Raw genomic sequence first — 25977 nt, 5'->3', positions numbered from 1 at the left:
AAAGAAATGAAAAGAAAGTGGACAGTCTTCAAAGATGAGCCACCATAAGCCTGTATGCAGCAACGCCAGAAGAACAAGGAAAACAAAGAAAAAAAGGCAGCAAAATGGTCAACAACAATATTGACAGCCCGCTCCTAGGCCTGGTCTATGATAAAGGACAGAAGAACAAAAATAGATGTAGACGCGCTCTATAATGAAACCGCCAGACATGATAATAATTACAACAAAGTAGTCAAAAATTTTGAGGGGGGTATTTGGTGCAAGGTCATAACAACGACGACAACGAGGGTCAAGACGTCACCGGCTTTGGGCAGACTTATGCCATGCCGACCTCGATGGCCTTGCCCTTGACCGACTTCCACTCAATGACGGCGGAACCGATCACCGTCATGGCCGCCAGCGCCGTGCTGACGACAAAGGTCTGGGTCAGGGCCTCGCTGTAGGCCAGTTTGACGCCGGGCAGCTGTGCCGGGTCAATGACCTTTTGGATGCCGGTGGCGCCGGCGGCCAGGACGGTGGCCGGGTCGAGGCCGGGCACGAGCCGGAGGACGTTGGCCTGGAGCTTGTTGGTGAAGATGTTTTGGCAGATGGAGACAAAGAGGGCGCCGCCGAGCGTCTGCAGAAAGACAATGACAGAGGTGCCGGTGGGGACGTCCTTGAGGTCGAGGACGGTCTGGACGGCCATGAGGGGCTGCTGCATGCCGAGACCGACGCCGGCGCCGGCAATGATCTGGTAGCCGATCCACTTGCCGGTGGAGATGCCGGGGGCAAAGGTGGTGATGAGGCCGTAGCCGATGGGCATGAGGACGGTGCCGGCCAGCATAAAGGGCGTGTAGTAGCCGACGACGGTGACGACGCCGCCGGCGACAATGGACATGAGCACGAGCGAGATGAGCATGGGCAGGTTCATGAGACCCGAGCTGACGGCCGAGGCGCCGCGGACGGCCTGGAACCAGATGGGCAGGTAGTAGATGGACGCCAGGAAGGCAGCGCCGGTGGCGAAGGAGTACCAGCCGGCGGCCCAGACGGAGCGCTTCTTGATGATGCGCGGCGGGACGGTGGCGTCGTCCTGCTGGCGGTACTGCACGACCAAAAAGGCCAGGATCAGCACGCCAAAGACGACAAACAGCGCAATGATGCGGCCGCTCTTCCAGGCGTAGGTGGTGCCGCCCCACTGCAGGGCCAGCAGCAGGCAGATGATGGCGGGCATGAAGATGGCGGAGCCGATGGGGTCAAAGGGCCGGATCTTCTCCCACAGGGTGCGGTTGGCGCGGGCGTCGGCGGCAGCGGCGGCGTCGGCCGTCGAGACGCGGGCGGCGGTGGGCTGGCCGTTCTTGCGGTCGGGGTCGGTGAAGAAGACGCCAATGACGACGAGGGTGATGGCGCCGATGGGCAGGTTGATCAGGAAGCACCAGCGCCAGGTGACCTTGTCGGTGAAGACGCCGCCCAGCAGGGGGCCGGCCACGGAGGCGATGCCGTACATGGAGCCGATCATGCCCGAGTACATGGGGCGCTTGTCGAGGGTGACGGAGTAGGCGAGGATGATGAGGGCGCCGGAGAAGATGCCGGAGGAGCCGAGGCCGGCGACGGCACGGCCGATGATGAGGGTGACGGAGTTCTGGGCGACGCCGCAGATGAGGGAGCCGACCTCGAAGACGAAGATGGCGCCGAGGAAGATCCACTTGATGCTGAAGTAGGTGTAGAACTTGCCAAAGAGGAGCTGGAGGGCGGCCGTGGTCAGGAGGTAGGCTGGATTGTTAGTGAGAGCGAGCGAAGCGAGGACAAAAAAAGCGAGCGAAGCGAGGAAAAAAAGAAAAGGAACAGCGAGCGCAGCGAGGACAAAAAAAGAAACTTACCCGAGCCGTACCAGCCGACGTCGTTGAGCGAGTGGAACTGGTCCGTGATCTTGGGAATGGCCGTGGCGATGATGGAGTTGTCGAGGGCCATGAGGAAGACGGCCAGGCACAGGGCGAGCATGATCAGGCTGAGACGCGCGCCGGTCGGGTACTCGGAGCCGTCTTCGCGGGTGACCGTCTTGGCGACGGCGAGGCCGCCTTCGGTGTGGGACTTGGACGTCTCGACCTTGCTGAGGGCGTTGGCGTTGGCATTGCCGACGTCGTCTGCGTCTGCGGCAGCGCGGATGGCCGCGACATTGACATTCTCCGACTCCCGGTCCTCGGTGTCAACCTCAGCCTCGTCCTCGTCGGCGCTGCCCGAGCCACTGGTGGGGGGCAGCTTCTCGTCGCGGAGCTCCTTGTCGACGGAGGCGCGGCTGGGGGCGAGGGTCGAGGGCGCGCGGGAGTTGGACGGCGAGGCAGCGCCGGCGACCGTGGCGGCCGGCGCGGCCTTGAGATTATCGGACATGTCGTGGCGTCGCGGTTTGGTATGGGTTGACTTTGTGAAACGCTGGTTCGCGTTGTCCAACGCTGGCGTAGATGTGCTCAGACTGCGACAAAGAAGGAGAGAGCGACGCCGTTGAGTATTGGGCAATATTAAATAACTGCGAGGAAGTGAAGAACAAGGAAAAAAAGAGGAACGAACGAGAACAGACCAAAAGCACGACACTATGAGGGGATGTGGGTGTGGCCCTTAATAAATAAAAGCAATCGCAACAAAGAAGAAATGAAAACCGATAATTAGGGGGGGCATCCAAAACGGGGGCAGCGAAAAAGCGACGGACAACAAAAGAAAGAGAAAAAAAATAAGACTCCGTTGCGCTACGACGATCTGGTTGAGTTGGTCCGTCCCGCGTGCCTGGTTGGGGTCCATTGAAGTTCTCTGGAGGTGTGTATCGGTGCTTCCGCGCATATTGCAATCCAGGCCGCCGCTGTTTCAAGTCACTATTCACTAGCAAACACTCATTTGGACTCATAATTACGGTCACATCTTGCAGGGCGGGAGGGAACCTGGTTCTCTACGTCGGCTTGGCCATTCACTGACCAGAACTACAAAGTTCGACACGTTCCCTGGAAAAGGGGACCCGACTTGCAAAAATAAGATTTTTAGGACCTGGACGGGGTGGCGGACGGGTAGCCAAGCGAGAGAATTCTGGAGCTGTGGAGAAGAAGACAAAGTCAGAAGGACGATGGCCAGGAAAAGCACGCTGCCAAGTCAAGGCAGGCAGCCAAAGGATAGCGGGAAGAGAACTACGTCGGGGCGGGTCGAATGTCGGACAGTCAACACTGCCCGTGTGCTTGGATGGGAAATCGGGGAGTTGTAGAAGTCCGTGAACGAGACGAGGCGCGACCAGTTGCCAGCTAGGCAAATGCGTGACCGCCGCTTTGATTGGACGGGCGGACAGCCGTCAGCCGTCAAAAATCAAATTATGGCGTTGTTCTGGTACCGGACAAACGAGCTAGCGAATACCAGACGAAAAGAACAAAGGGTGGTCAGAGGGACCTAGACAGAACAAGAAAAGTCGCCGAGAGGGAGGTGCGCGAAAGACAGGGCCAGCAGACAGGGCCAGCAGACAGAGACAGGGCCCAACGTCACGACCGAGACGGTGTCCCGTCGTTTTGGAATTTCACTGCACGGGTTGCGAGTTTAAAAAGAATCAACGTCCCTATATTTGGTAATGGTGAGACACGGACAGCGAGCGACAGAAAGCGACACAAGGACGGGCGCGTTGCCAAGGCCTGAGCGAGAGGAACGGATGAACATTCCTGTCCGTCAGATGGCTATAGTATGAAAGAAAACGAACGAAAATACAAAAGCACTGCAGAGTAAAAAGTACGATGCATCGTGAGAATGAAAAGAAAGTAAGCACGGGAAGGCGCCCGCGATCGACCTACGCGAAGGGGGGAAAAGAGGAATAAAATGCGGGTGATGTCGTGGAGAACGAGAAGGGCAAGACGGGACGAAAAAGGGACGAGAAAAGGACGAGAAAAGGACGAGAAAAAGACGAGAAACGGAAACCCAGGGAATGCTGACTGCAAGAAAAAACTTCTTCCAAACATAGGACCGTCGGGATGGGTTGTTATGCGCTATAGGGGCTGCTGCGCTTGAGCCTTGAGCATTATTTACAACTATTCACAACGTGTCTGTTTGCGCCGTGTTTCGTAGCCTGAAGCAATGTTGTCTGGCAGTGCCATCAAGACCAGCCGGTTCCTCCCGCAACCACTGCTATGCGCGTGCCTTTGCGCCTTGGGTCTGAGGGCGTGTTTCACCGTCTCGAAGCTGCAACTGTCGCCATGTAGTGACTGGACATGTCAGCCATTGTGTAGATTTCCCGAACAGACATTGTGTACGTTTCCCGAATCAAGTATGTTGCCGCAGTCGTGCTTTTTACCGGGTCACTGCACGACTGTCAGCCGCCCTGCCCAAGCGACGGCTACTTTACCCGGCTGCCGCAGTCCAGCGACAAAACGGGTTCTGGGTGTCGTTCCGCGTCAGTTCGCGACGCTTGTTAGCTCATATCTAAAGATACCGTTTTTGGCGCACTTCGTCTGCAATTGGGTTGCCAAAGTCGGCCTGATTAAGACCCGGTCTCCGCCTGGCTTTTCAGTAGCCGTTTGAACCACGGTCGGCCAAATTGGCCCAAAGGCAGCCTCACCAACGACGCGGCCAAGACCTGGCGACATCAGGTAAATCGAGAAACGGAATCCAAACGCAAACAACCAACATCAACGACGGCGACAACACCACGGCCCGAGTGTTGTTTGTCCAAGCTGATATGTCAAGACCCCTGTCTCGTCGTCAATCACGCAGGATAGAACAATGCAACGGCAGTCTGACAATGTGATACCAGTTGATTCTGCAAACATGTCTCCGCGTTCGACGAAAGGTACTCCGTACTTGACCTGCTTATGGCCGCAACCACTTGTTGGCTTTCTTGTACTCGGAAACTTTAGAGGCTGGTCTTGAACAACACGACTGCAAACAATTGCCTCAAACGTCGATGTTCGCTTACACTGCAGCCTCCTTGCTGCAATCGATGCATGTCGCAGGTCGGAGCCGGCCAATAGGCGTCTTTTATTTTGTGGTTTTGGATGGGATCCAGACGCCAGATTCCAGACACCTTTGCCTTTCAGGATCGTTAATGTTCCTTTTTCCATTTTATATTTCCCCTTTCTTGCCTGCCAGCGGGTCCTTCCCCCTTACACCACAACCACGCATGTCCGCCACGTTTCCGCCCCTAACCAGAGGCCTGGATAGCACGAAATAGTATGTGGCTTGTTTTTAGGGTCGCTGTTACCGCGTGGCCGGTCCAAACTGGCTGTGATCTGGCCTGAAACAGTTTGCGTTCGTTTAGCTTTTGTGCCGCGTCTTCGCGAAGCATGTGAAACTACTCGTCTCGTTCAACGGGCGATCTTGTCGAGATTTGGCGTCTCGACGGCGGAACGAAGATCCAAGCACGATCTGACAGGTCGAGTCCAGCCTCAAAATTGTTCGCACTCGCTGTAAGACTTCTGTCGTACTCCGGAGACTTTTGTTTCTTTCGTTCGTTTGTGTTTATTTTATTTTCGTCGTTGTGGGCACTCGGGGCCACGGGCTCGTAGCAGGTCCGAACAGGTGCGCGGTAATATGTCAAGGGTGAAGAAATAAAGGAAAGGAGTAGGCGGATACGGTGACAAAACTGGGAGCGTGCCAGAAATATCAATCTCAGCATCACAGCGGCTACAGGCCCGACAAATGCAAAGTGACACGTCTGCACGACCCAAGAAACGTGCTGCAGTGGCGCTGGGCTGGGCCTTGTTCATTCTAGGGCCCAAGCTCCCACTCTCACACATAAATTACGACCTGCCAGCTACGGCAATTTCTCGTTTTGGCAACCGCCCACTCGCGTAAACCGTGCAGCTGCATGGTTGCAAATCTCCTGGAGATCAGTTTTATCGTTTATCTTTTATCTCCGTTTTTTAAGACATTGGTGACACTGAATATGTCCTTTTATTTTGTTTCCTCGTTATTGGCGTCTGCATAAGATATGCGTCCACCAGTCACCGTGAAACGACAGTTTGGACCGGAAAGGCCGCCGACGATCGACTGGGCAGGTTGCCGCAAGAGTATGGGGGCGTTGGTTTTCTTTGGTTCTTGGCCTCACCCAAGCAAAAATAAAGTTCTCACCATACGCCACCGCCGACTGTCAGTGTCACCGCCGTTTCGGAGCTCCAAACAGTCCCGTCACGGACTTTACTGGCGCTCCTCGTTATTCTTCGGTTCGGTAACAACTGCTATGGCCGGCGTCGTCCTGTCACCAGGCTGATAACACATTCCATGGAAGCGCCCAAATTGCGCCGTTCTGATAAAACGTTTTTGATGGACGACCCCGACTGTCATCATAGATGCGTACGATGTGATTTGGTAAGCGTTTGCACGTGAGAAAGGTGACGTATTATATATTTCTTAATATACGGAGTATGTGTATTATTAGTCTATATTTTTATTTTATTTCTTATTATTCATTTCTTATTATTTATTTCTTATTATTTATTTCTTATCATTTATTTCTTATTATTTATTTCTTATTATTTATTTCTTATTATTCATTTCTTATTATTTATTTATTTTTATTTATATTCATCTTTTCCCAATGATATCCATGCAGCACGCGCTTGGTCTTGGCGAGTCTGGATTTGGACAAACGGAGAGGATCCTGATCCCTCGAATGCGACGCTGTTTGTGCAATGACATACCGGGAAAACTGTGCACCCAGCCACCAATGTCTTTTTGTTTCATCTTTTGCGTAACAATTCAAGACGAGTCAAAATGTCCGGCACAACTTTGTCGCCCTTTGAGCGCCTCCCGCACGTGATCCTCGACATCATCTGCGGCTACCTCGACGACGAGTCCGACCATCGATCCGACCTGTGCGCGTTTTCTCTCACCAGCCACCGCTGCTGTGATGTGGCGAAAACGCGACGATTCAGCCAGATTGTGCTCGTTGTGCCGAACCTCGACGACCTCGAAGCGATCTTGGCGGACCTCAGAGCTGTGCTGGGCCACGGCGAGCGCTACGCCCTGGTGCATCGATTGAAAGTAGGGGGCGTTCTATTCGACGGCGCGCTGCCGCGGGAGACGACTCGCCCGGGGGACGAGGAAGGCGACCAAAGCGACCAAAGCGACCAAAGCGACCAAAGCGACCAAAGCGACCAAAGCGACCAAAGCGACCAAAGCGAGCAAAAGCACGCCGAAGACGATGCCAATTTGCAGCTCACCGAGCGCAACTTCGACGGCCCTCCTTTCTGTCACTTTGCACAGCCCTGTCGCTGGACGCCACTCTCGTCTCGTCGCGGCCCCGGCATCCACCACGACGACGACGACGACGACGACGACTGGCTGCCGTTGGCGGCGTTTCTCCGCGAGCTCCCGGCACTGAAGGATCTTGTCTGGAACGGTAGAGTGCCGCGGAGCGTCCTGGACGCACTGCATGACGCGAGACGGCCCTGCCGGCTGCACGTGCTGGGATTTCGTCTCCCGAGTCTGGTGTACGACAGGGAGACTCCTCGCGCCATCAGCCCAGACGACTTCGCCCTCGTGACGTCGCCCGCACTCTACAGCATCCGAGCGCCTCTCTGTCGATACGATGCACACGGCGCCGTGGACTACTCGCCCGAGGTCGTGTCCCTGATGCTGCAGGGGCTGGCGCCGAACCTCGCCAATGTCTGGCTCGAAACGCAGGTCCTCGGTGCTGGGCTCTCTCTCAACCAATCCGTTGCACTCGGCCGGCCCGCGTGGCGGGGATTTTTCTTGGAGGGCCCAACAGACGAGGAGACGAAGCTCACGGGCGGCACGGGCTCTCTCCGAAACGTCCTTTGTCAGTACAATGCCGAGCCCAGCATCTTTAGCGCGCAGAACATGGCCAGCCTGCGGTGCCTGCTTCTCGACTGGAGCGAAGAGAGGACCCTGGCCCTTGCCAATCTTGTCACGGCCGGAAGCCTCCCACGCCTCGATATGTTGTCGCTCATGCGTATTCACTCGTCGACAAGGCCCCACCAAGCAGCCATCAACCAGATTTTGAGCCACGCGAAGCCGCTGCGCTACCTGTGTCTGTCGGGCCACTTCACTAGAGAGACGGTGGAGATTGTGACGCGGCACCACGGCTCCTCGCTGCGCACCCTCTCTCTGCATCCATATGCCGCTGGGTATTATGTGACACCACACGGGGCATACGATGCGCGCGACCTGTTTGCATTTTCACGAGACGCTGTCGAGTTGATAGCGGACCGCTGCCCGGCCCTGGAGGAGGTCTACGTCGAGATACAGCGCACGCGTGGCGACCCCCGTGAGGTGGCCATCTACCGCGCCCTCGGCAGGTTGACCCGGTTGGAGCGCGTGTTGCTGCACCTCCGGTGCTCCCTGCCGACCAACGACGACGTGCATCCGCCCCGGGAACTGGCAACATACGAGTCGCTCAAGGAGATATTCTGCAACCACGCCACGGACGCGGCGCTCGCGAGGGCCATTTATAACATCGTTTCGCCGCCTGCGGGCCACGGCCCAGGCCGCCGCCGGTTGAGCTATCTCCGCATTGAGCCGCAGTTTGTGACGGAGGTGCACATTTTCAACACCCTCTTTTACGACGCCTTGCATTCCCTCGGGCGACAGTGGGTGTGCCAGCCAACAAAGGACCAAAACGACCAGAGTAGCAATAACGTTGTTGTGCGGGAATACCAAGCGCGGGAGGCGCGAGCCGCACGCGAGGAATGTCTAGAGGCGGACTGGTCCTACCCGAGGCAGCACGTTGACAATTACGAAGCCATGTTCCAGGACCTCTGGCCTGGCGATGGACCGCCGTGGGATCGCTGGACCAGTCTTCCATTGCAGACGGGCGACGAGGTGTCCGAGTGACTGACGGTGGTGGAGTGGGCAACCATGTCACCACCGTCGATTCGGGCTTCGAGTAACGTGTCATTAGCTTCACCGGTACACAAGTCGTGGTCGTCGGCAGTATACGTAGTAGATATTTATATAATTAATTGTCAAAAAAATCGATTTTCAACAATTTCTGTTTTATTTTTTCAAACTGTGTTTGGCTGATTGGATCCATATGCCGTAACAAGTAATGTGAATCATGTAAACTCACGCTTTATTTTCGTTGTATCACTCTGGACTTTGCTCCTTAATAGAAAGGAGGTACCGTAGTGTTATCCGTGTTTATCGTAAAATTATTCATTCACTCAACTCACAATCTGGTGGCACATTTGATGATTCACTCAAGGTGATGGATCATAATCATAGCGAGGACCTAGGACTTTCCAAATTCGATACATGCGTCTCATTAGTTTTCTTGAATCTTCGTATTACATTGCCTTTCGTATTTGGTAAGTTTAACACCGTCAAAATTGCATTGTCTGCCTCCCCGAAAAACGACCAATCTGTCAAACTATCCGAAACAGACAAAATGACCGCTCCGTCCAAGCCGCCGCCGCCACCACCGAAGCCCATTGTGCCACTGCCCAACCCAGGCTCAATAGGCAATAATGGGAAGCCAAGGTGCCATTGATTTGTGTTGGACGGGGCTGCTCCGGCTGCCGACGATGAAATACCGTGAGCTCTGTATGTGAAATGGCTACTCGTTCTGTATGAACCTGCAAATGGATCGTTTGTTTGCGAATCGCCGATCTAATTGCTCACCGTGGTGTTTGAAGATGGCAAGAATAAAAATAATACTAAAACATATAAAAAGCATAAGTTAAAATGGGGAAGCAATTCAAACCGTGTTGTTTCGCTCCAGGTCGGCAGTTAAAGCCCTTGGCGAACCGCCCGCCACATTTCATTTTTCCACTGCACACACAGTCATAGCCTACACATCCGACTTACAAGGGAATGCCCTGCCTAGGCCTAGCCTAGCTACAGTTTCCCCCACTACAATCATTGAATACCCCCCCGCGGCCTTATTTGGTTTGTTTACTGAATGCTTTCTTGAGTCAACGCAATCAATGTTCGACAACTTGACTTTCAGCATTGCAAACGAAACCAAGGCGCGGTACATGTCGACAGAAACGCTGACAAGATCAAGGCCTTGGTCGCGGCATGAGGTACGGAGCATTACGGATCGTAACCTCGGCCGCTGGGCACTGGCTTTGGCGCCGAAATACAGCTGAGCCTCGGTGTCCACGCTGACGAGGAAGTGGCCCTCACCGCATGTCTCGAGGCCAAGACCCCGAGGGGCCGGATCTAGTTCTGAGCCGGCGCTGGTGGGCAGTTGTCTACGGTGGCTGGGCCCAGACCGCCGCCGTTGGTACGTGGCGTCCAGTGATGATATCTAGATGGATTTATCGGCTGCTTTACGATGGTATTTGTAGATGTACGAGACCTAAGACGTACATTAATGCATGTGGGTGCTGGACAAGTCTGACTTGGGCATAGTTGCCTGTCAAGAATAAATTATGACGCAATGGGGTACTCACAGAGACGTCTTTCTTGGTGGTGAAGACCCCCTTGCCTTGTTTGTTGTGACATAGGTTTTGTATATAATTTTGGAAGATCTTTGATGGCCGTTTTTCATAGTTCACCTTGCTGTCGTGTCAGGGAGATGAGCAACGCTTTCACCCGACTTATGAATAGTCACAACAACGCGCGGCTCGGTACGGTTTTAGGGCCCGACCCTTGGGGGGCTGACGGAATTGGTTACGTGTAGAAGCGCACTGCATGCTACTCCTTTGACAGAGGTCTAAAATGGGAACGGGATATCAAGAAACGACGACACTGTGGCCACATGTCCATGACATTTGAGATGTAAATATGAGCTGATTGTCCACTTCCATATTCGGAAATAGACATCAAACCTGTTCCTATTATGATCAATGAGTTCTATTTCGAGGCGTATTTGCTATGTAAAGCTCCGACTGACTGTAAAACAAGAATGAAATCAGTGACCGCAGATTCTGTGTATAAGATACTGTATCATTCCATCGTCGATGATGTGTTTTGGTCCTGTCCACACACATCAACTTCTCCCACCACATCTCAAAACCGATCCAGCAGTACGACATCGATAGTGAAACACCTTCTGATAAATACCTTTATCAACCACCCACCAAACAATGGCCGGCGTTGTGAGCTCTGTACGGCAGTTGCGTCATGAACGAGGGCGACGATGAGGGCGATGAATGCCGCCTCTGTAATGGACACAAAATAATAGAGTGTTCTCGTTGTCATGGATCAGGGGAGGATGGTGACGACCCCGACCGCCGTTGTGATGACTGTGATGGCAAAACGACCGTTGAATGTCACGCATGCGGCGGCAGCGGAAAAACCAAATGATGGATGACGCATCTTGCCATTGTCTAGTCAACATTACCACGGTCTCGCAATGGTGGCAGGACTCCAACCCACCCACCAAACACAGCTGACATAAAAGACGGCATCAAAATTTTGTAAGTGAAGTCTATGAGTTGTTTTTGTCTATTATTGACCCCAGGGACCTAATTAATTTTCAGAGATAGAACTATACCAGCAAGGATGAACCGACTCTTGGCAGTGGAAGGAAATTAGGGCATATTTTATTCTTCACTCGTTCTTTTTGGTTTCGGTTTGAATATTTACAAAATACATAAAAAAATACAGAGTCATCATCCTTATATATTGTTCATTGTAAAACGGAAATTTGAAATAGATGCATCAAAGGAGTCTTTCATGGAAAATGCTATGGAAGTGCTTCTTGCAAAGTCTCCTACTCTCCACAAGCTGAATGAGCTCCCATTTGCTGGGCACAGCCGCAACGGAACGGTCCCTAACAATGCCCCACCTCTCGTAGCCACAAACTTCCCCTCGTCAAGGGTAGCCGCCCGAGATCTCATCTTGCGCGCATTTTTGCCTCTCGGCAGGTCACAGCATTAATCGCCAGCGGAATTAGGCATATGGCGCATTGTCGCACTTGCATCCAAAGGCGGGATTTGCCTTCTCTCTCCCAGGGCGGCGAAGCGGCGATTGTGAAATGTTCCACAAGTAGTGGAGGTCTCAAACCAACAAAACACACTTGACATGCCATCTTCCAAAAACGACGACCGCCACGAGCCAGGTCCCGCGCATCAGCTCAAGCCTGCGGACGCAAATGCAAACTCGGACGAAAAGACCGTGGAACCTTTAGGGTTTCGCAAGAAGGTGCGAGGCTGGTGGCGGCACCGAAAGGACGGCGAGCGGGAACAGCGGGACCGGCCCGAACACCACGGTCGGTTAGCTCGACCGGAAGCCGATGCCGCACCCGCTGTCTCCACTTTTCCCGTCAACGGCAACGAAGACAAGCTGACCTCTGCTGTTCATCATGAGGAACTGCACGCTACACCCGCAATCCAAGCGACGGAAACGAACTGCCGATCACAATCGCTTTGGGATCGCGCGTACGAAGTCCTCAAAAAAGACAAGCAACAATTGGTCACGGAGTATGAGAAGCTCCTCGCCAAGGAGGTACAGACAGCGAGTACGTTTCACCACATACGCTGGGAGTCGCCGTGTGTCGTACAAATTGACTTATCGATGTGTACAGATCTTGCATCGGATGCTGCCCCACAAGACAGTTCGCGTTCTCTGCGCCAAGCCCAACTGACCACCGTTATTGATGGAGGCCTAAAGCGTATGGACGAGAAGACTACGAAATACACGATTGCCGGTCATGACTTTGTCCTCAAAGAGCAGATTGCCCAGGCCTCCAAGTTCTTGCTGTGGGCCAAAGACTGGGTGGGCGAGGCCGTCCAGGCATCACCGCAGGCATCTATTGCGTGGGCGGCCGTCTGCCTCGTTCTCCCGCTCCTCACAAACCCCACAACAGCTGCAGAGGCCAACCAGCACGGATTCAAGACAGTCACCGCCCGTATGCGGTACTATGTCGAGCTGGAGCCTCTGGTACACCGCCTGGCTGCCAACGCACGGGGCGATGTTGATATGCGTGGGTTAATGCAGCAGGTGGACAGCAACATCGTCGACCTGTACCGGCAGATTCTCGAGTTCCAAATCAGCAGCGTGCTGCGGTTCTACGCCAACCACCTCAAGACCTACGCCAAAGACATGGTTCTGCCCCAAGACTGGACGCAGATGATGCTCGACATCGAGGCGCGCGGCGAGACGATCCGCAAAGACGTGAGCCAGATCACGGAATTGGTGGGACACCAGGACGCAGAGGCGACACAAAGCGAGCTGGCCGCACTCAACGAGACAAGTCGACAGGCCCTCGACGTGATGGGCTCGCTTCTGTCGGAGCAACTCTCTGTCTTGCAGCAGCAGCTGCAGCTCGAGACGGACATCCGGGAGGACACCGTGCGCCAGCGGCTGTCGGACGAGCAGATTGCGTGCCGTGAGCTGTTTTGCCTCACCAACGCCGACGATGCGACGTACGAGTGGTACAAGGACCGCGTGGAAGACCTGGTCGAGGGCACGTGTCAGTGGGTCCTCCAGCACGAGCACTTCCGGCAGTGGCTGGCGCAAGATTCTGGCCCGCTGCTCGTCTCGGCCGATCCCGGGTGCGGCAAGTCGGTGCTCGCCAAGTATCTGATTGACCGGGGGCTGGCAGAGCAATTGCAGAACGTGCAGTCCCCGGACGCCGCGAACAGCGTGAACAGTACAATCTGCTACTATTTCTTCAAAGACCAAGACCAGAACACGTCCCGCCAGGCCCTCTGTGCTCTTCTGTACCAGCTCTTCTCCCAGAAGCCACATCTTCTGCTGCATGCCATACCGCTGTACAGAATACACGGCCACCATCTGAACAAGTTTGAGAAGGATCTTTGGGCGATCCTGGGAAACGCGGTACGCGACCCACACGCCGGGCCGGTCATTGTTGTTCTCGATGCGTTGGATGAATGTGCCGCGTCCCAGTTCGACGGCCTGATGCGGAGTTTGGAGACTCTGCTACACGATACCCAGTCGTCCCATGCCAAGTTCAAGATGCTCTTGACCAGCCGCCCCTACGACCAGATTGTCGACGAATTTTGGAGCCTGTCGGACGCGTTCCCGCACATTCGCATCCCGGGCGAGGAGGCGTCGGAAACCATCAGCCACGAGGTCAACCACGTCATCCACTACCGCGTCGAGCAGCTGGCCAAAAAGAAGCAGCTGTCCCCCGACGTCAAGTCGGCGCTGGAGACACGATTGCTCAGCATCGAGCACCGCACCTATCTCTGGGTGCATCTTGCCTTTGACAGCCTCGAGGCCGGGTTCAAGAGGACGTCGCGCGGCGTCGTCGCTGCGCTGCAGGAGCTGCCCGAGAGCGTCAACCAGGCCTACGAGCAGATTCTCAACAAGTCCAAGGACGAGCCGATGGTGAGAAAGGCCCTGAGCGTCATCCTGGCCGCGGTCCGGCCCCTGACGCTCGCCGAAATGAACGTTGCCATGAACACCACCGGCCAGGAGACGGCGCTCGCCGACTTGGAGCTGGAGACCGAAGCGGACTTCCAATCACGTCTCCGCGATTGGTGTGGCCTGTTTGTCTCCATTCACCATGGCCGCGTGAATTTCCTCCACCAAACCGCCCGGGAGTTTCTCCTGTCCGTGTCGTCGTCTGTACCTGTACCGACCGTGCCGGGGCTACAGTGGCAGCATTCGATCACTATGCGCCAGGCACACATGGTACTTGCCGAGATTTGTCTGCAGTTTCTCAACATTTTCAACTTTGTAGAGCGCGAAACGTCAAAATTGATTCCGGCCCGCATCACTTTCTTAACTTACGCGGCGGAGAACTGGCCGGGCCACTTCCGCAATGCCGATGCCGCCGACGATGCGGCCATCGTGCTGCTCGCTGCGGCTGTTTGTGGCGAAAAGTCAAGGAGCCGTACGATCTGGACCGAAATCTTTGATCCGTTCGCGGACTGGCTTGGCCTTGGCTTGACGATTGATACGGTCAGTGGCATTCTATTAGCATCGCAGCTGGGGCATCCTTCGGTTGTACAGCTGCTTGTCGACCAGGGAGGTGACGTGAACGCCTGGGACCAATATGGGCGAACGCCGCTATTGTTGGCGGCCAGGTCTGGGCACGCGGACATGATCCGTTTCCTGCTTGAGAAGGGCGCCGACATCGATAAGCCAGACAACACCACAAAGTTTACGCCATTAATGGAAGCGATTTTGTGTGGGTCCGAGGAGGCGGTGCGGCTGTTGCTCGAGAATGGCGTCAACGTCAAGGCGAAGGACGTACATGGCTCGACACCTTTGATAATCGCCTCCAGGAAAGGGAAGGAAGTTCTCGCGCGACTGCTGCTGGAGAAAGGTGCCGACATCAACGGGATAACCGTGCAGAGCCAGACGGCGCTGTGCTTGGCTGTCATAAATAATCATCCTGCTGTGACACAGCTGTTGCTCGAGAGAGGGGCCGACACCGAGGTGAAAGGCAAGGACGGCCACACGGCGCTGTTTTGGGCCACAGTGGCGGAGTATGATGATATCGCGCTGCAATTACTGGAGAAAGGTGCCACCATCAGCGAGAAAGATAGGGAAAACTACCCGTGGATCGCTGTCGTCGAAAAGCGACTCGAGGACATGGTTCATAATCGAGATGATGATGGCTAGAGTCCATCATCCGCCGTTACGGCAATGAAGCCCATTGCCTGGTAATTTGGTGTATGAAAGTTATATGCTTCTCTTCTAGCAGCAAACGTTAACGTGCAGAATCAAATTACACACGAGACGCGTCTGAGAGACAACAACGTCGGCAAGTAGGGAATAGTCATAACGGTGAGTCGCACCCTCGTCAAGTTCATTACCGGGAAACGGGTCACAGGAAGACGGCGGCAGAGCTGACGCACAGTTTTGTGCAGTCTTTACCGCGTGCATCAACAATACCAGCCGTATGGTGGCCTCGTAGCCTTGTGGTCTCCTGTTCGTGTTGTCTCGTTCAACATACTAAGCACGCTAACGTCGATGGTCGGCGCATATAAACTGCCTATGTCAACTTTGTCGACGTATTTTAGGCCCCGCGAAAGCTTGCACAGAGTCAAGAAATTCCATTCAACACCATCGGGAGTCAACAGCCGCGCCGCAGGCTTGTTTTCTCGCTTGCTGTGGTGTGAGCACATTTGGATAATTCTGGGCACGTCTTGAGGTCTGGGCATGTCTGGGCATGTCTGGGCAACGCTGGGCAAGACTGGGCATCGACTGGGGTAAGTCAACTCCGCCCGTCCACTTCCATTCTTTCCTCCGTGTTGGGCAGGTGTTGCGTCGACGCTTTCAGGAGGTCAGGAGTTGAGGAATTTGGGGATGTGTTTAGTTGAGCAACGCTACCGAGCACTCCGTACGCCGTAATTACACATCCACTGCGTTGGTGCCCCTTACCCGACTCTTTGCAGGTATATAGGAGATTGGCATTCATCCGTTGACCATTTTCTCCTTTTGCACGTCCGGTGTCTCGAACTCCAGAGACGGCAACCGTTCACAAAAGAAGCATGCCGCAGAGACGAGCCACACAATCATGACGACGGATCCTGCGCAGGTCGAAATAGGCGAAAAGGCCGCGGGCCACGACAACATCGACATGGACAAGAGCAAGATTGCATCGTCTGACGGCGACCACGAAGCACCAGCCGCTCGCGGTGTCCAGTTCGACGACATCCCGGCCAAGTACTGGCTGTCCTACCGCTTCCTGGGCTCTGCCTTTAGTGTCGTCCTCCTCGCGTCGTCGCTCTTTACAAACTTTAACTTGCCGGTACGTTGTCGACGCTCCTTTTTTTTTCGTTTTATTGTTCGCTATCTAAGTCGCATTCGCTCTAGGCCAGCGCACTTACCGTCATCAACGAGGACCTCGGCCACTCGCCGGCCTACATCTGGATCAGCCATGCCAGCACGGTCGTGAGCTGCGTCGGCGTGCTCGTCATGGGCCGCCTCAGCGACATCCTGGGCCGCCGCCACTTCTTGATCGGCGGCCAGGTGTTTGGCGTCGTGGGGTCGGCCGTGTGCGCCACGGCCTCGTCCATCCACGTGCTCGTGGCCGGCGCCACCCTCTACGGCGTCGCCACGACCACGCAGCTCTCGTTCCCCTTTCTCATCCACGAGCTGGTGCCGAACAAGCACCGCGGCGTCGCGCAGGCGTGCATTACCGTCTTGACACTGCCGTTTGCCGGCTTCGGGTCGGTCATTGCCCGCCACTTGGTCCAGTACAGCGCCTGGGGCTGGCGCTGGGTGTACATGATCAACGTCGTCTTCAACGCGACCACGCTCCTCCTCCTGGCCGTCTGCTACTTCCCGCCGGCCTTGACGCATTTGCACACGAACTGGACCTGGAAAACGGAGCTCCGCAAGCTCGACTACGGCGGCATCTTCATCTTCACCGGCCTGTGCGTCCTGATCCTGCTGGGTCTGAACTGGGGCGGCAGCACGTACCCGTGGTCCGACGCCCATGTTTTGGGGCCTCTGGTCGTTGGCTGCGTGTTGATTATCGTCTTTGCCCTTTATGGTAGGTTACGTACAAAACAACGGTAGGAACATATCAAGTTGGTGGGCATTTGGAACTGACACCCCCGTTAAAGAAACGTATATGCCCCTGGAACAGCCAATCCTGCCCATCAAGCTCTTGAAAAACCGCAACTACCTCGCCATGGTGGGTGTCGCTTGTGTTGGGCAGATGGCCTACTTTGCTCTGGCGATTCTCTGGCCTCAGCAAATCCAATACACGTTTACGACGGACAATATCAAAATCGGATGGATGTCGGTACGTAGCCGTCCATTCCATGATCTACTTTACACCGACTCTTACGTTATTACTGACCATTGCAGCTCACGTCTGGCTTGGGCTTGATTGTCGGCATGGCCTTCTTTGGTATCCTGTTGAGATTCTTTGGAAACACGAGACTGCAGCTCCTCATCTCGACGTCGGTGTTGTTCGCGTTCCTTGCTGCCCTTGGTGGCACCACCCATAAAGGCGACAACTACGCCATTGCGGTACGTCGCGGGTTGTCCGTAAACTCTGTTCCTACCTCTGGCAACGATCTAACATCTACCCCCTTCGCCAGTTTACAACCATGGCCGCATTTTTCGCCGGATGGATGGACATCATCGCCGCCGTCGCCAACGGCCTTGTTACAGAGCCTGGCGACCTCGGCTTGGCCAACGGCTTCCTCGGGTCCATGAAGCAGCTCATTGGCACCGTCGCGAGTACGTCACCCCTCGGTCCCCCTTTTTCTTGTTCTCTCTTCTTGCTTCCTGCTAACGCTCTCCCCCACAGCGAGCGTTTATGTCGCCATCTTGTCCAACCGCCAGGCCGCCAACTTGCCCAGGGCCGTGACGGAAGCAGCTCTCGGCGCCGGTCTGCCCGCGAGCTCCCTGGAGGCCACCTTGGCCGCCGTCGCCAACGGCACCATCCCTGCATTGGAAGCCGTGCCCGGCATGAACGCTGCCATTGAGGACGCCGTTGCCGGCGGCATCAAGACCGCCTGGGCCGACACCTTTTCCACCGTGTACTATGCCTCACTAGCCTTTTCCGGGCTCGGCATCATCGCGGCCTACTTCAGTACCGACATTGACGCCCTGCTGAACAATTATGTCAACCGCCGCATCACGGGCACGGAAGGCATGAACGTGCCGGAGGAGCGTACCATTAAGAATACCCATGTGATGGAGGACGAGTGATTGAATAATATGAGGTGTGCTCTACCAAATTCGGATCAAAATACACTACAATGCAACAATACAATAATTCAGAGGGCGATGAGCTCAATAGCTGACAAAATGGCCGATCGATGGGAATTTGTACAATGTGTAGAGTTTGCGTTTTGATGTAACCAACGACATTTGAAACATAATACAAGCCGTTGAGACTCCTGGCGAATTTACGAATGTTGTCCTTGGACGTTGTCCATGTTATGTCGTGACGACAGGAAAAGTCATATGATATATCACGTGATGTATATTTTGACTCGCAAGAAGTTGGGATTTTTTGTGCAAAAACCGTCTTGCAAACAAACCAGATCCGCCCTCACTTTGGCCGACAGCCGGCCATACGCGGCCCTGTTGTGCATCCGGCGGTGTATCTGGCGGCTCTTGCCTCAAGTATGCTAACAGCGACAAGGCGCCCGTCTGAAGATCCTTCGTATCGATATAGCGATACGCGATGCAGCGAAAAGAACTCCACGGAATGGGCGGCTGCCAAGTTGAGCACTGGACACGCACCGGTGCGTTTCTGCCCAAGGTCGACGGCGACGCGTCCAATGAGGCGCCGCCCAAGACGACGGAAGACAAGTTTGACTTTGCGTACAACCATGGCGTGGAAGAGGTCGGTTCGGACTTGTCCTCCCTGCCGACCGAGCTGATCGGCGCCGAAGGCGATCCATTGATCCCCACGCCGGCCGTCATCGACCGCATGTTTCACGAGGCCCGTGCAACGTGGCAGCGTTTTGTCTGCGAAGCCGACGCGTTGCCACCGGGCTCGGTCCCGTGCCATCTCAACGACCCGTACATCTTGCTACAAGACGTGCCGCCGCTGCCCAGACAGATGCCGTCTACATTGCTCTTGGCCGGCCAGCCGATGTGGCACATATCGGACCCCCTACAGGACCAGGGCGCAACAAACGGCGCAACGGGCATACGCGACACGAAAGACCGGGGCAGTGCTGTGGACCTGCAAACGGTGGCAGGCCGGCGTGAAGAAGTTGTCTTGTGGTACAAGAGGGCCATTACATTCGGTACCTTGCCTGCACCGGCCCGCCCGTCGGATATCGATGCAGACGCACATGCACATACACCGGCTGCACCGTCACGCGGCCATCTGATCCTTACACTCGGCTGGGCGTACATCTTGTCGGTGCGTCTCCTTGAAATTCAGCGTCGGACGGTCGTGTATACGCCCGAGGCGCTGCAGCCACAGAGTGCGGACAACGCGGCGCGCTTGCGACAGCAGGGCAGGCTGGTCCTCAACCTGACGGGCGACAGCGTCTCGCCACAGCTGGTCCGATGGCTGTGTGCACTTCTGTCGCCACAGCCTGGCTGGCGCGCCAGAGGCGCTCGTATGGTGCCGCCGTGGGCGTCGTTGTGGACGGGGGATGCCGTCTTCGCCGTGGTCGCCAACGACGACATCCAAGAGACCGCGCCGCCGTCGTCAGCCGGTGCTTCGATCCTGCTTGCCGAGTTTTGTGCTCTCTATGGGTTTGACGCGGTGGATGAGGCGAATGATGTGGTGACGGTTTCGCCCATTACCGCGTCATTCATGGCTGCACTCACACTGCCTTTGTATAGACTCTACGGCCTACAGCCACAGTTTCCGTTGCCACATCTGCGGAGGCGTAAGAACTACCGATACGGCCGAGACGAGGGGTCGGTGCCGTGCTTGCCAAGCATTCAACGGTATGTCACCGACTTGAACTACTTTATGACGCTCAGTAGCAGCCCGCGGTTGGTCGCTTCCATCGTCTGGAGCGTCTTCTGGCAGCCCGGCGTCGATGCCCGCCTGGTCAGTCCCTGGCTGGCCGGCACGCTGGATGCCCTGCGCCCCGTTCTGGCGTCACGCAGCGCCTTGAAGCTCGTGCAGGTCTTTGCCCTGCGTAGGCCGCGCGTGGCTCTTTGGTGGTTGGGCATGAGCATGCTGGGCAACTCGCACATCCTCGACTGGGTGGAGCGGTACCTGGAGAGGCTGGAGGAGCAGGAAGGATGCGGTTCGCTGGCCACGCCCGACCTCACTGCGTTCGCCTGGTCCGGCGTCCCGCACGCCTTTTCCCACGCTCCGCCACCGGACCCCTACGAAGACACAGACACGGCTGAAGGCGATGAGGCGACATCGCAGCCGATTGCGAGAAGCGACCTGTTGTGGCACCGGATGAACTTCAACCTCCAAGACAGAGCCTCGATCCCTCTTGCGTGGCGTCCCTTTGGACACGTTCGCAAATCATGTATCGAACCGGACATTTGGCCTTGGCTCGAACGCGGCTGCCAGCGCCAGTACGTCGCATGGGTATGGTGGATCAAGGAAAACAACAGCGTCACATGCAGCGAGCAGCGCGGCTTCCAGGCCGACACAGGCCGCACCGTCAAGGACGTGCCGGATCAGCTTGATATGTGTATAAAGGAGAGCCGTACCATTACAACACGGTCAGTAAACGCAGTCGTTAAGCTTGAGCCGTCCTTGGAAGCAACGCGGCGTATGGTTAGCTTTTGTATGGTCGACATGCGCGGCGAACACGACATGAGCTTGGCGGTTTTCAATGGAATCCAGTCGCATATGTGGATTCGCGGATGGGGAGGCTTTGACTAACGTATGGAAATTGCAAGAACTGATATGCTAGCAAAAGAAAGCCTCTGATGTTTTCTCGTTACGAGATCCATTTTTTCCAATTTCTTCCTCCGTGTTTTCCCTTGCGCACTTTGTTCTTGTCCTTACTACCTGACTCCATCGGATGATATGTGACATCGTCCGTCCAAACTTGCCAGCCTGACTTGGACGTGTACAAGTAGTAGATGTCTTCACCCATAACACGCTCCTCCCAGTTTTCCAGCCTTGTCTTGTACTTCTCTCCGCTGGCAAGGCTAAACCGGATGTGCTCCCCGTCGTTGTCGGCCTCCACGTACGGTAAATCGCCCACAAATGGACTACTCTGTCCAATGTCAGGATATAGTTGAGGCATCGCGTCAACTTGTCCAGTATTGTCTCCGAGACTAGCTTCCGCCATTAAGCTAGTTAGTTCCGGTACCGAACCGTGCGTCATCGCCTCCAGCGAGATCGGGTCGATGGATTCGTGCGACAAGTGGCGGATATGCTGTAACGCGTTTTGGCTCGGTACCTTTTCTTTCCCTTTACTTTCAGCGGTCGAAAGTAAAGCAGTGTTGTCATGAGTCGTAATGGGGTCGTCAGACAGGTCAGATGGATGTTTACGATGGGCCCGTAGTATTTCCTGTGTGACGACCAATTATAATCAGTCAGCAGGCCCGCTCAAGAATGCTGTAAGACTCTCCTTTTAATCAACGAATCCCCGTTATCCCTAAGAAAGAAAGAAAGAAAGAAAGAAAATAAACGTACGTTGCGGTCATAGGCATTCGCACTTGACATGGCTCCAGAACCGCCAACAAAACTAGCACCTGTAACCGAGCTCTCCTCGTAATCGTAAATTTCGGATGACTCGTTCTCAAGCGGCCGGTACCCTGGATGATCCACTTGGTGCTCGTGTGGCTGCAACAGGGTAGCGGCCCGAGCCTTGGCCGGATAAAAGTCGGCGCCGCAATGGCATGGCAAGAAACAGATGCGGTAACCAAGTGTATCATTACCAGTGCCGTGGGAGTTGGTCTGACAGATGATGATTCGCTTTTTGCACTTCTTACATTTCGAATCTCGCGCACTGGTGTGACTGTTCATAGAATGGCCACAGTGCATGCAAAATCCCTTCTCTCCAGACGAGGTTGTCATCATAAACGATTGTATGTCAAAAGTAAAGAAAAAAAATGCAATGTGATCTGCTGTGTGTCAACAGGCAGAAGAAAATAATAGACCCATGGGGCCATGCTGAAAGCTACGGAAAGATAGCAACCTTTATACAGTGCCTTTCGACGTTGATTTTAGTTTACTCGGAAAAAAACATTAAAGAGCCTCATGCAATAGAACCAGAAGATGCAAACAGTAGCCAGCAGCGCCCGAAAGCATAAAGTACATGACTGGGAGAAGCGCATGCGACGATGTATTGGCTGATATTGCTCAAATGCGCCTGAGGAAATCGGCACAATGTTACTGTGATAGGCAGCCAGACCCTAAGCTTCTGATGAGTGACAACAGACTTCTGTACACCCTCAATGTTGCGTGCAGTTAAAGTTGTCCCGCGCGTGAATTTTAAAACGACAATCCTGTCCATAGCCGCACGCCTTGGACTCCCATCCGAATCATTTAGACATGCACTTTTGCAATTTGGCACATGTTGTCTACATGCACATTGAGTGGCTGCCTGCGAAATATGTATATTTTGTAATGTCACAGTGTGACGCGGTCACTGCTGTCTACGCTTCAGAGCGCAAAGATTGCACAAGGTCCATGCCCCATTGTACAATCAATATTGCTGCTTGAATGTCACATGCGCAGCCAACCAAACTGCAGTTATGCAATAAAACATAAAACCCTGTAAACATAACAAAAATGAAAGAATACAAGTTGGCGGTGAGCCTTGCAAGGCAGACCCAGCTGAGAGAAATACATTGGGGGCCAAAAGAAGCCCCGCCCGACCAAGGCGACTCACGTCCTTCGAGGACATCCCTTCTGTCGTCGAAATCAAATGTTTTCTTCTCCCCTGCTATCACTCGCAAGTTGAAAGAGTTCTAACCGACCGTATCAGCAGTTCATTTGGCCATGGATCCCTTCAGCACCGCGGCGGCCGCCATTCCTCTCGCTGTTCTGTTTCTCCAGAGTATCAAGCTCAGCTGTGGCGTCCTGTCGACGTACAAAGACACAAAAGAACAGGTCAACCGCCTTCTCAAGCACATCGAGAGCCTACTCTCTACGCTGGAGAGGCTTTCGAGGTCTCGCGCCATAAGTGATGAGAGAGATGAAACTCTCGCAATGAAGATCAAAGCATGCGCGAAGGACATTGAAGCCTACGACAAAATGCTCAAGGCGATGGCAGTGGGCGGTGCGGAGAAAATGGTCAAGAGGCAATGGAAGACGCTCAAGGCTTCCTTCAAAATCAAAGACTTGGAAAAAATGAGTACGGCATTGGCTGAGCACAGAGGAGCATTGAGCCTTCACCTGAACGCCATAGAAAGGTACGTCTTTTCTCAAACCGGGGCGATAAAATGGAGAGATCAACTTTGCTGATGCCGTCTATGTGCTACAGCGATATGCTGTTCGAGGTGCGGGATCAGCTTGCCATCGTGGAACGAGAAGGGCGCACAATACAGAAGGCCATCGGAGAGAGCCGAGCTGCTGTGATTGAGCACCACACGAGCATGGCGGCAACGGTTCGCGAAACAGTGACGACAACCCTTCACGATACAATGGCGCAAGTGACAGACGAGACGCGCAGTAATGGACAGGCATTTCGTGCTGCTTTGTTGGGTTTGGGATCAAAAGTCCAAGGAGATCAGATGATTGACATGCTCAACCAGATTCTGGAGCAACTCTCTCGTTTGTCTGTCGAGCGCGACGTTGGCGCGCGTGTCGAGGAACTCCGAGACGAACAGGGAAACCAGCAATCCGACGACGTCCAAGGAAACGACGACGCCCAAAAGGACATGCAGTCAATTGATGACATGCCCGCCGAGGACGTCCTGCCGTATGCCATGCTAAAGGATAGCATAACATCCATCTTGACGGCTCTTCACAACAAGCAAGGCGTCTTTTCTCTCGACGAAGCCGCAGACATTGGCGATGCCTTGGTTGCTCTTCTCCAAACGATGGCGTCTGACGCATTTCTCGCGTCGGCTGCGACGTCCGTGTCGACATATCAACACTGGTGCGAGACAGGCACCAAGCGTGACCTTGCGCAATTGCGAAAGAACTTGAAGACGGTCCAGGGAATCGCTCTCTCCTCGCAGAAAGTTTCTGTCAATGAAAAAGGTGAGTATCTTGCTGCCATAAACAATGATGACGAAGTGTTTCATGTAAAATTATGTTAACGAACGTTTAGGAAAACCAACACACAGGGCAGGAACGGTCACCAGTGTTCATATGAGGATGCGGACATGCAATCTCTCTCTCGGCAATGTATCGATCATGTCGCTTGAGAGATCACGGCAAAAACAACAGAGACAACTGAGACAGCGGAAGAAGCCAAGACGGCGAGCGTCTCTTGCCGACAGAGATACTGAGACTCGAATCTGCTTCATTCCCCAATCCGAGCTGCCTCGACAGGGATTTCAGGTAATCGTGCGACAGTACAGCGACGACCGAGGAACCTTCAATGCTATACCCAGGCTTTTCGTCAACAATATTCTTCCTTGTACCTCCCGTGTCTTCTCTCTCGTACACCAAGGCCGCATGGCAGAATTTCAAGAGATGTTGCGTCTCGGAACAGCCTCACTTAGGGATCAGGACGAATTTGGCGCTTCTCTTTTACATGTGCGTTCTTGAACATGATACCAGCGTATGTCATTCGTACTGACTCGATCAAGTATGCAAACTGCCAGCCAGAAATGTGTCGCTTTCTGCTCCAACATGGAGCAGACATAGATCATGTTGCCAGCAGAACAGGGCCGTCAGGTTTTCTATGGGACTGTTCAGGAACAGCACTATTGACAGACTACAGTGATGATGAAATAGGAGATGACGTGTTGGGACCGATTCTAGCATGTCGAAAATTGCTTCTGGAGGCTGGTTGTGATCCCACGATTCCGCTGGTCGACAAGCAAGGACGGGGCGAGCGAAATTTCGTCGCTGAAGTATTGGAACTAGGCGTTCCGGTAACTCAATCCTATGCATTCAGCCAGACTGCATCGTAACCAGCGCTAACAGCACGATTTAGGAATCGATGAAGATTGTCTTGGACAATTCTTCTGGCTTCTTCACAATCGAGAGCGATGTTGGCATGCACGACTACCATTTCACACCCTTACTCGCGCACTGTTCTTCCTGGCATTTCAACGTTGCATGCCTGTCGCTCCTGGTAGACAGAGGTGCTAAACTTTCCGCTCGCGATTCGTTGGGTAGAACATGTCTACATGCATGCTTTGGACGTTCCTGGTATCCGGATGGAGGATATGAGCAGCGGGCGCAGGCTGCCCTGACGTATCTTATTGACCACGGTGCTAATCCCTTCGCCACTGATGACATGGGCGTGTCCGTTTCCGAAGCGGCCTATTTGGACCCGGATTTTGGAACCAGTCGTATGGGAGACGTGTGGGATGCTGTACTGGCGGATTTTGGGTTAGGCGTTGCAGATTTTCGCCGGGAACACCCCCGTGTGGCTCGCTACTCTCGGTTTTATACCAGGCGCGACTTTGAAAAACTTTGGGTTGGGCGAGAACATCTCTGCCCGTATTATAACGACGACGAGGAAATTTGGAGCACCGTGGAAGGACGCCACGTTACTGGCAGTGCATCAGATGAATCGTCAGACTCAGACGACGGTGGAGCAAGCATGCTATAACGCGTTACGGATTTGGGGTAGCTCTGATGTTTGGGGTCATTGTACGCTCTACATGTGAGCATCAGCC

The 25977-nt window shown here is 54.4% G+C and overlaps 6 protein-coding genes across 6 annotated transcripts; 5 read left to right on the top strand and 1 right to left on the bottom strand.

Annotated features, from left to right (window-relative positions):
* Positions 1 to 316: 316 nt before the first annotated feature.
* Positions 317 to 2364, bottom strand: SPBR_05711 (uncharacterized protein; the record flags this gene model as incomplete). Its single annotated transcript, XM_040763974.1, has 2 exons — positions 317 to 1749; positions 1857 to 2364. The coding sequence occupies 2 exons, from the start codon at positions 2362 to 2364 to the stop codon at positions 317 to 319; spliced, it is 1941 nt and encodes a 646-aa protein (XP_040622045.1).
* A 4341-nt stretch (positions 2365 to 6705) lies between these two features.
* SPBR_05704 (uncharacterized protein) lies at positions 6706 to 8787 on the top strand (the record flags this gene model as incomplete). The annotated part of the gene is made up of 1 exon (XM_040763967.1): positions 6706 to 8787. One exon carries the CDS (start codon positions 6706 to 6708, stop codon positions 8785 to 8787), a length of 2082 nt encoding a protein of 693 aa, XP_040622044.1.
* A 3138-nt stretch (positions 8788 to 11925) lies between these two features.
* Positions 11926 to 15438, top strand: SPBR_05540 (ankyrin repeat protein; the record flags this gene model as incomplete). The annotated part of the gene is made up of 1 exon (XM_040763803.1): positions 11926 to 15438. One exon carries the CDS (start codon positions 11926 to 11928, stop codon positions 15436 to 15438), a length of 3513 nt encoding a protein of 1170 aa, XP_040622043.1.
* An 898-nt stretch (positions 15439 to 16336) lies between these two features.
* Positions 16337 to 18489, top strand: SPBR_05687 (siderophore iron transporter; the record flags this gene model as incomplete). The annotated part of the gene is made up of 6 exons (XM_040763950.1): positions 16337 to 16570; positions 16636 to 17317; positions 17391 to 17572; positions 17638 to 17802; positions 17874 to 18015; positions 18086 to 18489. The coding sequence occupies 6 exons, from the start codon at positions 16337 to 16339 to the stop codon at positions 18487 to 18489; spliced, it is 1809 nt and encodes a 602-aa protein (XP_040622042.1).
* Positions 18490 to 18994: 505 nt separating this feature from the next.
* SPBR_05697 (uncharacterized protein) lies at positions 18995 to 21103 on the top strand (the record flags this gene model as incomplete). The annotated part of the gene is made up of 1 exon (XM_040763960.1): positions 18995 to 21103. The coding sequence occupies one exon, from the start codon at positions 18995 to 18997 to the stop codon at positions 21101 to 21103; it is 2109 nt and encodes a 702-aa protein (XP_040622041.1).
* Positions 21104 to 23176: 2073 nt separating this feature from the next.
* Positions 23177 to 24497, top strand: SPBR_05949 (uncharacterized protein; the record flags this gene model as incomplete). The annotated part of the gene is made up of 3 exons (XM_040764212.1): positions 23177 to 23589; positions 23661 to 24382; positions 24469 to 24497. The coding sequence occupies 3 exons, from the start codon at positions 23177 to 23179 to the stop codon at positions 24495 to 24497; spliced, it is 1164 nt and encodes a 387-aa protein (XP_040622040.1).
* Between the last annotated feature and the right edge of the window lie 1480 nt (positions 24498 to 25977).

Source organism: Sporothrix brasiliensis (assembly GCF_000820605.1).
Source record: "Sporothrix brasiliensis 5110 chromosome Unknown Cont15, whole genome shotgun sequence".
NCBI lineage: Eukaryota > Fungi > Ascomycota > Sordariomycetes > Ophiostomatales > Ophiostomataceae > Sporothrix > Sporothrix brasiliensis.
The sequence above is the reverse complement of the archived record's forward strand: the minus strand, read 5'-3'. Positions and strand labels throughout refer to the sequence as shown.